We start from the raw sequence: 13,697 nt of genomic DNA, 5'->3' as shown, positions 1-13,697 counted from the left end.
TATTTTACTACTAATTGGCTCTGTAACTCTCGACGTGTTCGAGAGTATACCACCTCTAATTATCATTATATCATTATTCATTATATCATTATATCATTATATCATTATTCAGCTCTAAACTATTAATTATAATGTTAAACAGCAAGAAAGTAAGTGATGAATTTCCAAACTTGTATTAACGTTGGACTTTTATATGAAAAAATGTTACAATGGCAAGAAATATGACATGTGTTTAGGTAAAGATTTGTCTTAATACAATACAAAAGGACTGGCAATAAATAAATACAGACATAGAAAGAATTATTCTGCAACAGCATACAAGATATGAACAGTATCTGGCGACATTTTATGCAAGTGTGTATATAATTGTAGAAACTTGTGACAACTTCTTAAACACACTTATATACTTATATATTTATATATAAGTGCGCATTTTGGATCACAATCTCCGCGATCTTCTAAAATATTGTTATTGCATCTTAAAAAGAATATTTCTTAAAGAATATACTTACTGTGAAAAAAATCGATACTTTAAACACATTTAAACAAGTATGGCTTAAAAATCATTTTACGAATATCGTTTATTCTAATTTTTGTGCACACATTGACGATTTTTTTCATGCTTAAACCAATCATAGTGAGTTATCTGATTATGGATGATATTTCCAATACGAGAAAATCTTCTTATACCAATTGTATCGAGATTACCTTTTAATGTCGAATACGGAAAAATTCAATCAATATATATATCCGATAGCAATCCATAATTATATGGCCGTGTTTGCTCACACGTTCGTCATAATCGCGGTTGATAGCTTGTACTATGTTTTAATTCAACATGCTTGTGGAATGTTCTCGATCATTGGGTAATATAAGTTCTTTTTTTATCATTAAAAGATAACAATACTCTTCTTAAATTGCTATCGATTTTTTCGATGATTTATTATATAAAAATCTGAATTTGTCAAAAGCATCGGTATTTTTCATAACATTATAGAAATGCACTGGAGAACATTGGAAAAAATAACGCGAATGATTTCAATGCGAAATCAGACAAGATTAAAGACAACAATTATAGCAAAACTTTACACTTTTGTTTGCGTAGACATTTCAATGTGATAGAGTACGTATAAAGAAATAATGATAACCATTTCTATCGTTAAATAATATTTACATAATAATTTACATATAATCGTTTAGTGTTCTCATTTCACAGATTTGCGGAAAATATCGAAGCAATATTTATGAAGATATTTCTGATAAATCTTAATTTAAATATGATCTGTGACAGTGCAGCTAGTGTACTGGTTACAAGTATATATCAACTTTTCTTTTTTATTTTACAAATAATTTTGAAATTTTTATTATACATTTTTTAATAACAAAAAATTATCAAAGAAAAATAATTTCCAGTATCCATCTTCATAATCAGGATAAATTTGACCAATACAACAATAAAAAAAAAGGAAAATAAGATAAATGTTCATTTCAGATGTTAATGAATTTAAAGAGGAACACAAGTGACATCGCCGTATCCATAATTATGTATACCACACAATTCATCCATTTCTTCATTTCTGGAATACACAATTTTTACTTGATTATAACGTTCTGCCATATAAATCTATGTAAGAATGCAAGTTAATTCAAGTCTATTCTTTCATAATTTAATTATTTTTTCCCTTCTTTAGCCATCTAGAAAGGCTAATATTGAAATATACAGAGTGTTTGATAAATAATGATAAATAATGATAAAACTCTCGCAATAGAGGTAGAACAAATTAAGTCGAAAACTCTAATACCATTTTGCAATTTTTGCAATAATTAAGATATTAATTGCTAAAAATCGCAAAATATGAATTTTCAATAATTTTTTACTCAAATACTTTACAAAACAACAGCACAAGATACAAAAATTGTTTATTTTCTTCTCATAGAGCTCTAAGAATTTTTTCAGAATTTTTATCAACTTTTTGGTATTTTCTTATTTTTTTCAACATGAGAAAATAAGGTATTAAAAAATTCTAAAAAAATATTTAGAGTCTATAAAAAAAAATAAATAATTTTTGTATTTATTTTATTGCTTTTCTGTAAAGTTGATAGTATTTGAGTAAAAAATGATTGAAGACTAGTATTCAATTTTTAGTAATTAATATCTCGTAATTAACTATTGCGAAAATTGCAAAATAATAACAGACTTTTCGACTCACAATCAGTTTAGTCCATTCTACCTTTATGCAAGAGTTTTATTGTTACTTATATAAAGACCCTGTATGGTTTTTATATTTTTAGCGCGTATCTACAATTGCCACAAATAATTTTGCGCTTATAATTTTTTTAATTTTAACGAAATTGCAATTCCTTCATATATGTAACATATACAAGAAGAATGAAAAGATAAATATAGTTTCTCATATTAAATGTCAAAATATAGACTTAATCGAAACACAAATACTTACAATTAGTTCAATATTAATGTAAAGATTTAATATTATTATTTTAATTTATATTTATTTTATTTCGAATAATAGCTGCAGAGCGAATTGGTACTTCGCAAAAAATGTCAAAAAGTCCTTCTCCTAATCATGAACAGAACGATAATACCATGCAAAACCACCGCAAAATAGTGATTCTATCTATTGAAAGCTTCGCTACGGTAAGTATAAAATATATTATAAATATATTCTATTCCTGTATTTTCAATTATTTTGTTGTATTTATTTTATTATATTTATTTCTTAAAGGTTTTAAAAACGTCTATATCTTATCTCACTATGTTTCGTTCTCTCAGTGATGATTTGGCGCATGAATAATTTATTCAAAATTGTCTAAGTTTCTTAACTGTCTAAGTACATTTCTTCACAATAAATAGCATTATCCTTTGCTCCATATAGATATACTATAACTTTTCACAATATCTAGAAGTTTACTTATGTACCACATAGTTCACTTAAATTAAAAACTTTGAATTTTTCATATTTCTTATTTTTGATGAGACGAAAAAATGATTTCGAAAGATAAAAGTGAACGGTTTCGAGAGAACATATTTTGGTCACTGATTTTTTTCTAGGTAGAACAGTTAAAAAGATATGAAGATCACCTTCATTTTTTAAATATTATGTTATATGGTTTTTTTTTAATATGATTCCACTTATTATTTCATACAGAAGTATTAAGATAAAGAGCTGTCGAAAGGACAAAATGTTTTATACATTATTCTAGCATATATTGACATGAAATATTAAATATCTCGTAAACTATTAATTTTTTTATAATTATCCATTATTGTGCGGAAATCGGTGGTCAACATTTCGAACAATTATTACGCTAACTTATGATGGTATGTCTTAAACACTCTTTGCAAATGATTAATAGATTGATTTGATAGATAATAAAGAAAAAACTTGAAGATATGAAGATTTATTTGTTTTAGATTTAACACTTTAAATTTAAATATAGGAAATTGAAAGACCTTTCTAATGATGTATCATTTGACCCTTCTTCTTATCTAAAATTTTCTATGGATTGACACCCTCATCTATAAGATTAAAGTGAGGGTAAGAATTATTACACACACATATCTATATACAGGGTGTTAAAAAAGTATCAGGATCCTTCAATATTTCGGAAACTAATAATTTTCGAAAAAAATGTTTCAGACAAAAGTTATAAGATTTAAAGACTGGACTTATCAATTTGACCTTGACAGATATCGTCAAAAACAGATCAAGGTTATATCAATTTTTGTAATGGAAACCTGCATTTTCATTGCGTATTCTTGTATTCTTCTGATCTCAAAAGCTTTTCAAGACACTAAAAAATATACATATGTTATACAATATTTATTTCAATTTGTTAAAAATATTCTTATAAAATATTATCAATTTGTACAGTATAAATATAAAAATATTCTTTGAAGAAATTTTGAATGTATTTAATTACCCTTTTTATTTATCTACAAATCATATAATATCAAATCTTTCGATTTTTTATTTTTTTTATAATTTATATACATAGTAAATAATGTTTTTTCCGAGTATGCAATCAAACACATACTTAGGTATCAGAAAAATATATACGAAAAATCACGCATTTAAAAAATGTTTCTTTTTGTGTCTTATCAGTTCACTGAATCTAAAGAATATAATAAATTATACTTTCAACCTTATATACAGATATACAATAGCTTTATTTTATTTATAAAAAATTTAGAAATAATAATAAGTTTCTGAGATAATTTTATATTGTTGGAACTTGCACAAAGTGCACATTTCTTTTAGAAAAAAAATTAAGAACTGAAACATTAATTTTCATCACAAATGCGATTTGTGCAATCTCTTCTTCTTCTTCAAGTGCCATACGCTATCTCAACGCGTAGGCACCTCCCTCTCATATATTCGTGTGCACACACTAATCATACACAATGTATGGGGATCTACAGTTTAAACGCTGAATGATAATTTTTGATAGAAAGGTTTCCTAGGCAAGTATTCAACTCGATGGTATGTCATTGCCTTCCAAGAACAGCTACGATATACGAAAATTTTTCGGTTCTGCTTAGAATCAAACCCGGGATCTCTAGTGTAGCAGACCAGCGCTGTCTGCTACTCCACGCTCGCGCAATCTCTACATATTTTTTTTTAAATTTGAAAAAAGAGTGACTATTTTTAACCATAAAAAATAAGTGGTTTCTAATAAGGCGGCTGAAAAATAATATTTTAGATCTTTTAAACTGTCCTAATGTATTAAACCGTTCTAATATACAATGTTAGAGGAATATGTAAGAATTTTTAAAAAATTTTTTCAGAATTTTAATACCATATTTTCTCGTGTTGGTAAAAATGAGAAAATGCAGTACTAAAAAATTGATAAAAAATTCTGAAAAAATTCGTAAAGTTCTATGAGAAGAAAATAAACAATTTTTGTCTCTTGCAATTTTTCTATAAAGTTGATAATATTTGAGACAAAATTTTGGAAAATCAATTTTCGGCAATTTTTAGCAATTAATGTCTTGTTAACTATTACGAAAATTGCAAAAGGGTACAGAATTTTTCTTCTCAGTTTAGTCCATTCTATTTCTACAAAAGATTTATCATTATTTTCCAAACACTTGTATATAAGCCGCTCTTTTAAACACTTAATCCATATAACATTACATAATTATGTAAATTAATTATTTATTGCTGATTATTTATAATTACCGATCGGATTTGAAAACTTATCTTTCCAATTAATAGTAGTGAAGAACGAAAAGATAATTCGAAAATTATTTATGATTAAATTAATAATATGGCATATATTCACAAGCATTGTTTGGCACTTCTACTATTTACTTTCTCTAATACAGACATGTACAGCTCTAAAGCAGTATAAAGTTCCTTTTCCAAGACGAGATAAAACTGTAACATAAGGAATATAAAATTAAAAGAAAATGTCCCTTCAAAGAGAAATGATATGCAATGGCTTTAAAAATGTAAAAGAGAGATGATTGAAACATAGTAGGTAATCGCCCGCTTATTTCTTAGCGCAATTACGACTATTGCTGAATAGGAGATGAAAGAAATCGATAAGCAATCTCTCGCAATTTGTTGAGAATTAAACGCTCAATGTTGAGCTTCACATAGAGAATAGTTGATATAGTCCGCAATCATCTTATTCCGAAAAATGTTCGACAAGAAAGACGTTGAACAAAACCGACGTTACGCTGTTCTTAGATTATACCTGACCATCTCAGGATTATGGCCTTATTATAATCTTCGCGACAGATGTATTTGCTTCGTGCCATTATTTGCATTCTCCTCTAGTATTGCAATACCTCAGGTATATACATTCAAAAGTTAGCAAAAAAAATGCGTTTATTATGCTGCAAAGTTATTGTATACTTTCTTTCTTTGATCAGAAATGTATTGATATACAATTATACAATGAATCTATTAATCAACTATGCACGCGTACATGTTCATTAAATTTTTAAAGTATTTTTTTTTATATGAGTAACTTTAATGTAATAAGACGGCAGAAAGAGGACAGAAAAAAGATATATAAGATAAATTTTGACGTAATCAAATGTAACTGTAAATTAGTGAATGTGTAATGTTACAATAACTATATGTAATTCTTTTCTTTCTCGTATAATTCGAACACATAAAATAATTATATATCTCTATTTATATTTACATTATATAATTCTATTATAAATTCTAAAAACACAACATAATCAATTTCGCAATTATACGTTTTATTTTATAATTCCAATACAGACGCTTTACTTATTAATTGGTTCGATAACTCTTGATGACATATTCGAGAGCTTACCATCTCTAATTATCAGTATAATATTCAGCTCTAAATTAATGATAATAATGTTAAATAGTAAGAAAGTAAGTGATAAATTTTCAAACCTGCATTAACTTTTATGCAAAAAAATATTACAATAAGCAAGAAATACGGCAGCATGTATTTAGGTAAAACTATGTCTTAACACAATACGAAAGGATTGGCTATCAGCAAATACAGATATAGAAAGGATTATTCTGCAACGACATACCAGGTATGGCCAATATTTGGCGGTATTTTATGCAGGTATGTACAATGCAGATGTTATAGAAACTTGCGTGCATTTTGGATCATATCCGCGATTTTACGAAAAATTATTTTATTTCTTTTTCAAAAAATTGCTTAAGAGTATATTTATCGAAATAATTGATCTTTGTATATTATGCATATTGTTAAAATAACTTCAAAAAAAAGATCTTGAGAGAGATTATTATTTTCTTTAGCTTTCATGCATGTGACATCAGGTCTTTTTATATTTAAACCAATCATGCTGACACTGATGACGAATGATATCAATGTGACGAAATCTTCTGTATCATTTATATCGAAATTACCATTTCGCGTTGACTACGGCGAGAAATTCAATCAATATATTTATCCAATAACAGTGCATAGTTATACAGCCGTGTTCGCTCACGTGTTCGCCACAATCGCGGTTGATGGCTTGTATTATTGTTTAATTCAGCATGCTTGTGGAATGTTCTCAATTATTGGGTAAAATCTCCCTTGCTACGAAAAGATAGGGATACCTTTCTTAAATTGCAATCAATTTCTTCTATGATTTATAATTTCGAAGTCTCGATTTACCAAAAGCATCGATATTTCTGACATTACAGATACACATTGGAGAACATTGGTAAAAATAACGATGACATTTTTGACACAAAGCAAGCTAAGATACAGGACAGTAATTACAGTAAAACTTTAAGCTGTTTACGTAAACATCTCCTTGTGATAGAGTACGTTTGAAAACAAAATTGTATAACATCTATCCATTTTTATCGTTGATATTGATGTACTGAATATATATTAATTTACATATATTCGTGTAATGTCATTACACAGATTTACGGAACGTATCGAATCGTTATTTACTAAGATATTTCTAATTAATCTTAACTTAAATATGATCGCTGGAAGTTTAACTGGCATACAAGTACGTATCAATAGGTATATAAATACAGTAGAACCTCAATTGTCCGATCTAATAGGGATCAGAATTAGATCGAATAATCGTGAAAATCAGATATAATCAGGATTATATTTTATTTTATTTCAAAAACATGGATAATTATTTAAATGAGTCCCCACAGATAAAAAAATCAGTGAAATTAAGTTTATTACACAGTTTTTTTTTATAAAAGGAAGAATTTGGCAGAAAAAAGCTTATATGCAAACGGAAATGTCTATATGCATAAATGCATAGCCATTCAAAGTTGCAGGCCTATTGGAAAATAATCGGAAAATATCGAATAAATGAAGTATGGATAATGCATAGTCAAATAAGCGAAATAATGAAAAATCGAGATTCGGATGATAAAGGTTCTACTGTACGTATCAATTTTTTCTCTTTATATTATGAGTAAATTTAGAATGTACTTGGATTTGAACAATTTTAATAATATTATAAAAAAAAAATTTTTAATAACCATCTTCAAAATCGCGACAAATTTTAGTGCGATTGTCAAAATAAATACGAAAGTAAGTTGAATGTGCATTTTAGGTGTTAATGAATTTAGAGAAGAGCGCACATGACGTCGCTGGGCCTATAACAATCTATGTTGCACAATTCCTTCATTTGTTTCTTCATTTCTGGCAAGCTCAATTTTTACTTGATTACAGCGTCCTTCCATATGAATCTATGTAAGAGCAAATTAATTCATGTTAATTCCTTTATAATTTGATTACATCATTTTTCTGATTTTTTTCTAGAACTTGGAAACGTCAAATAATTGAACAGTTCGGACAGTTCGAATCTCAAGATCAAATGTTAAATAATTCGAACAATTCGAACAGTTCGTGTTCGAGCAGTGATCGGTAAGAATATCAATTAGTTATGTCTGAAATTCGAACAGTACGGATAGTAAAGACATTTTTATAAGGTTTATATAATTTTAAGATGATTCTTATTATTAAACCAAGTTATCATAGAAATGTTTAATTTCTTTATGTAATTAACGTACGTGAAGCTGAAATATTGAAATTGATATATGCAAAATTCTAGGATAGATTAACGATGAAAATGAAGAAGAAAAAATGTAACTTTTAATAATTTATAATTTATAACAGTTACGAATTAGAAACGTTTTTTTGTGACTAACTCAACACAAATATCCATAGACTTTTCTAAAAAATGAGATTATAATAGTTTAAAGCATTATATTTGTAATGATAAAACAAAAAATAATAGGTCAACAGTCATTCTGGAAAGGTATTTACATTTACATGTATAAACTTGCATACAAATTTAACCTTGAAAGGTAAACATATTCTCACTTTGTTTTCGTTTGGTAAAGATGTAGCTCTTAATTTACACTGCTCAAAAAAATTAAGAAATCTCTTTTTCTCAGTAAATTTTCAGTACAATACCGCAGATATTTGCGTATAATCCGATGTGTACCATGAGAAAATTGCTCAGTCGAATTCTGCATATCAAACAATAAATATTTATGCAAAAGTTTATTTGGATTCACTCATTCGTTTAAAAGTTGTTGATCTAAAAAACAAAAAAGTATGGTTATTTTGATGCATAAAATCGTTATAAGTCAAATTATTGTTATTTTATTTTTTACAATTAGTTTCAAAACATATTCACGGGCTAATATCATCAAAATTTTTATGAATGGTATTAATATCAGCTTATTTTGATTGACTGTTATTTTTAGCTGATTATTGTAAATAATCTAAAACATTCTTAATATTTTTATCTAAATTGTGCAGATTTTGGATAAGCTCTAGTGAGGCATTCCAAATTTTCAACACTTTATTAAGCAACCACCTAAAAAAGAAAAGATTTTTTTTTGTGAAAAACTCTCCTTCCTAAGGTACACTACATTTCTTTACAGTTTAAACTGTCCGAACTTCAAACATAATTAAATTGACAGTTCTAATCGATCATTGCTTAAACTCGATTGTCCGAAGTATTCAAAATAAACATTCATTTTTTTTACTTCAAACTATTCGAACAGATCGAATATTCAATATATTCAATTCTTTAATTTGAGATTTTTTTTTTTTTAAACAATTTAAATCATCGAAAAGCTTGTATCGAATGATTTTTTTATATTTTTGGAGTATATTATAGTATTTAACGATTGCTACAAATAATCGTACACTTACAATTATTTTAATTCTGATATAATTGCAATTCCTTCATATAAATATAATATATGTAATATATGCAAAACGAAAGATAGATTGCAGCTTTCTGTGTTGAATATCAAGATAAAAACACAAACATTCGATTTATTATTAATATAATTTAATCTTTTAAATTTATATTTTAATTTATATTTATCTTTAATTTATATTTATATAATATTTTAATTTATATTTATCTTATTTCAAATAAAAGCTGCAGGGCGAATTGGTATTATGCTTCGCGCAGATGTCAGAAACTTCTTCTCTTAATTATGAACAGAACGACGACACCATGTAAAATCACCGCCGGTAAAATAGTGGTTTTATCTATCGAAAGCTTCGCTACGGTAAATATAAAATGATATTGTTATGTTCATAAATTATATTGTTATAATTCTAGCTTACCGAGAGATTTTTTATTTCTTAAAGGTTGTAAAAACGTCTCTATCTTATCTCACTATGTTTCGTTCTCTCCAATGATGATTTGGTGCTTTAATTTATTCAAAAGTGTCTAAGTTCAAATATATATCTTTAATACAATAAAAATTGTACGTATTATACATATTTTTTTTTCTCCTAATATCTTTCTTCGATTTTATGACAATCGAAATATAAATATTATACGTGCATAAATATAAGTGCATACATTTCTTCACAATAAATAGCATTATCTTTCGCTCCATACAGATGCACTGCAACCTTTCACAATATCTAGAAATTTACTTATGTACAACATGATCCATTTAAATTTAAATCTTTTAATATTTCACTTATTTTTGATAATACGAAGAAATTTCGAATAAAAGCAGAACGGTTTCAAGTATATTTTGATTACATTTTTTTCTAAGTGGAAGAGTTAAAAAGATAACTTTCATTTTTTTAAATAAAATAATTTTTTATAATAAATAGTTAGTTTCTCTTATTATTATGCACATAGAAGTATTCAGTTAGAGAAATATTGAAAAATCAATAGTATACAATCTTTTACATTCTGACATATATTGATATGAAATATTCAATCTTTACATAAACTGTCAATTTTTTAATAATCGTACATTAATATTTTCATCAAATAACTTATTTTTAAAAAATTATCCATTTTACCTGTACATGTACACATACACATATGCATGTACAAATTTTTAGAAAAGAGCGGACTTACATACGAATATATAACGTATATGTGTGCGTGTAAATTCGCTCTTTTCTAAAAACTTTTTGATCCTCATAACTTTACATAAGTATGTAAGTTAATTGTTTATCAACATAAGTTACGTATGTAATCTGATCGAACATTTCCGAAGAACTTACCTTTCTAATTAACAGTGCAGAAGAACGAAGAAACAATTCGGAAGAATTTGTGATTAAACTATAATAATATATCATATTTTCACGACGTTTGTCATTTCTGCTATTTATTTTCTCTAAAAGAGGTACATACAGCTTTCTCTAAAGCAGTATAAAGTTCTAAGTGGAAGAAAGAGTTTTCCAAGAGGAAATAGAAACATAAGACACGTAATATAAAATTACAAGAAAGTGTCCTTTCAAAGAGAAATGATAAGCAACAGTTTTAAAAATGTAAAAGAGAAATGATTGAAACATAATAGTAATCGCTCGCTTATTTCTCGGCGCAATTACGATAATGTTGCTGAATAGAAGATGAAAGAAATCAATATGCAATCTTTCGCAATTTATTGAAAATTAAACTTTGAATGTTGACGTTCACGTAGAATAGTCAATATAGTCCGCAATCATCTTATTTCGAAAAATGTTTGACAAGAAAGACGTTGAGCAAAACCGACGTTATGCTGTTCTTAGATTATATCTGACTATTTCAGGATTATGGCCATATTATAATCTTCGCGACAGATGTATTTGCTTCGTGCTGTTGTTTATATTGTGCTCTAGTATTGCAATACCTCAGGTATATCATAAATTATCAAAAAAAAAGAACTTAATGATCGTACATACATTTTTTCTTGAGTGATCAGAAATATATCGAATGCAATTATCTAATGAACCTAATTATGTAATTAATCAACTATACACACACACATGTTAAATTTCATTAAATATTTAAAATATATACGAATAATTTTAATCAGAAAGAGAACAGATACATAAAATACATTTTGATGTACTCAAATGTAATTGTAAATTATTGATAATTATTGACAATAGTAAATGTATAAATTTACAATAATGTATATGATGTATATATAATGTATTTTTTTTCTATCGAGAACACATTATATGTATATCATTTATGTATATCTCTATTTGTTAAATTATCAACAATAAATCAAAACGAGCAATATAAGCTGTTTTGTTAAAATATTTAATATTAATTTAACATATCAATATAAGAATATCAAATATAAAAAATGAATATAGACGTTTCGGCTACATAGAGCTTTCTTTAAGTACAACTAAGTAAACATATCTTTTCCGCTTAACAACTATTTCAAATCAAAGAAAATTCTGACAATTTATTGATGATAATTGATAGTGAATCACATTAATTCTTCCATAATTAAAGATGCAAAACAAATTACTCGTTTAACGGCGAGAATTACGTTAGTCCGATAATGTAAGCATGATTTCACGATTGATTTATCTAAATCAAAAAAATATATAAGTTCGTAGAAATTTCTGATTTTAAAAAAACTATAAAACGATTACTTACATGATGATGTGAAAATGATATCATCAATAAATTGAGATGGAATTTTCTTTGATTTAAAATAATTTGTTAAGCGGAAGAGATGTGTTCATTTAGTTATACTGAAGAAGACACTGTGCAGCCGAAATTATATTCATTTATTTATATTTTATATATTGACATTCTCATATTGATATGTTAAATTAATATTAAATATTTTAACAAAACACTTTATATTGCTCGTTTATTTGGTCGAGGATAATTTAATTATTTTGCTGTGCAAATTTCGAGTGCTTTTTATTTATATTCTTGTTTGTTATTCTCTATTTGTATTTATCTTATATAATTCTATTATATAAGATAAATTCTAAATTCTAAATTCTAAATTCTAAAAATACAACAAATTATCAATTTCACCATACGTTTTATTTTATACTAATTCAAATAGGCACTTTACTTACTAATCGGCTCGATAACTCTCGATGACGTGTTCGAGTGTCTGCCATCTCTAATTATCAGTATAACATTCAGCTCTAAACTATTGATTATAATGTTAAATAGCAAGAAAGTAAGTGATGAATTTTCAAACTTGCATTAACACTTGACTTTTATATGAAAAAATGTTACATTAGCAAGAAATACGGCAGCATGTGTTTAGGTAAAGATTTGTCTTAACATAATACGAAAGGATTGGTTATCACTAAATACAGATATAGAAAGGATCATTCTACAACGACATACAAGATATGGGCAATATCTAGCAGCATTTTATGCAGGTATGTACAACGTAGTAACTTGCGTACATTTTGAAGTGTATATAAAATCTTTCACAATTTTACGAAACATTATTTTATTGCTTCTTAAAAAAATTGCTTAAAGAATACTTATAAAAAAATTCATCTTTTTGTACATATTAATAAAATAGTATAAAGATCTTACCTAAGATTACCATTTTCTCTAGTTTTCATGCATATGACAGGATGTCTTTTTGTACTTAAACCAATCATGCTGACTCTGATGGCAAATGACATCTTCAATGTGACAAAATCTTCTGTGCCGAGATTACCATTTCGCGTTGAATACGGCGAGAAATTCAATCAATATATATATCCGATAGCATTACATAGTTATATTGCCGTGTTCGCTCACACGTTCGCCACAATCGCGGTTGATGGCTTGTATTATAGTTTAATTCAGCATGCTTGCGCAATGTTCTCAATTATTGGGTAAAGTCTCCGTTGATCATAAAAAGATAGAAATGCTTTCCTTGAATTACAATCAATTTCTTCAGTGACACATAATTTCAAAATCTCTTTTGCCAAAAGCAGTGACATTTCTT

At 26.8% G+C, this 13,697-nt stretch overlaps 1 protein-coding gene and 2 pseudogenes across 1 annotated transcript; all 3 read left to right on the top strand.

Moving 5' to 3' along the window:
- The first annotated feature begins 619 nt into the window (after positions 1–619).
- On the top strand, positions 620–2,813 carry LOC105626186 (annotated as a pseudogene).
- A 3,971-nt stretch (positions 2,814–6,784) lies between these two features.
- LOC105626059 (odorant receptor 13a-like) lies at positions 6,785–10,176 on the top strand. The gene is made up of 6 exons (XM_012207372.1): positions 6,785–7,050; positions 7,173–7,295; positions 7,402–7,492; positions 8,060–8,199; positions 9,911–10,043; positions 10,126–10,176. Exons 1-6 carry the CDS (start codon positions 6,785–6,787, stop codon positions 10,174–10,176), a joined length of 804 nt encoding a protein of 267 aa, XP_012062762.1.
- Positions 10,177–13,324: 3,148 nt separating this feature from the next.
- Positions 13,325–13,697, top strand: part of LOC105626185 — a 1,854-nt pseudogene continuing 1,481 nt past the window's right edge.

Source organism: Atta cephalotes (assembly GCF_000143395.1).
Source record: "Atta cephalotes unplaced genomic scaffold scaffold00004, whole genome shotgun sequence".
Lineage (NCBI taxonomy): Eukaryota > Metazoa > Arthropoda > Insecta > Hymenoptera > Formicidae > Atta > Atta cephalotes.
Note: the sequence above shows the minus strand (reverse complement) of the source record. Positions and strands in the feature narration are given on the sequence as shown.

Coding starts and splice junctions, on each gene's coding strand:
- LOC105626059 (XM_012207372.1), top strand. CDS start 6,785: ATGCATGTGACATCAGGTCTTTTTATATTTAAACCAATCATGCTGACA. Junction 7,051..7,172: donor GGAATGTTCTCAATTATTGG/GTAAAATCTCCC, acceptor CTGACATTACAG/ATACACATTGGAGAACATTG. Junction 10,044..10,125: donor CTATCGAAAGCTTCGCTACG/GTAAATATAAAA, acceptor TATTTCTTAAAG/GTTGTAAAAACGTCTCTATC.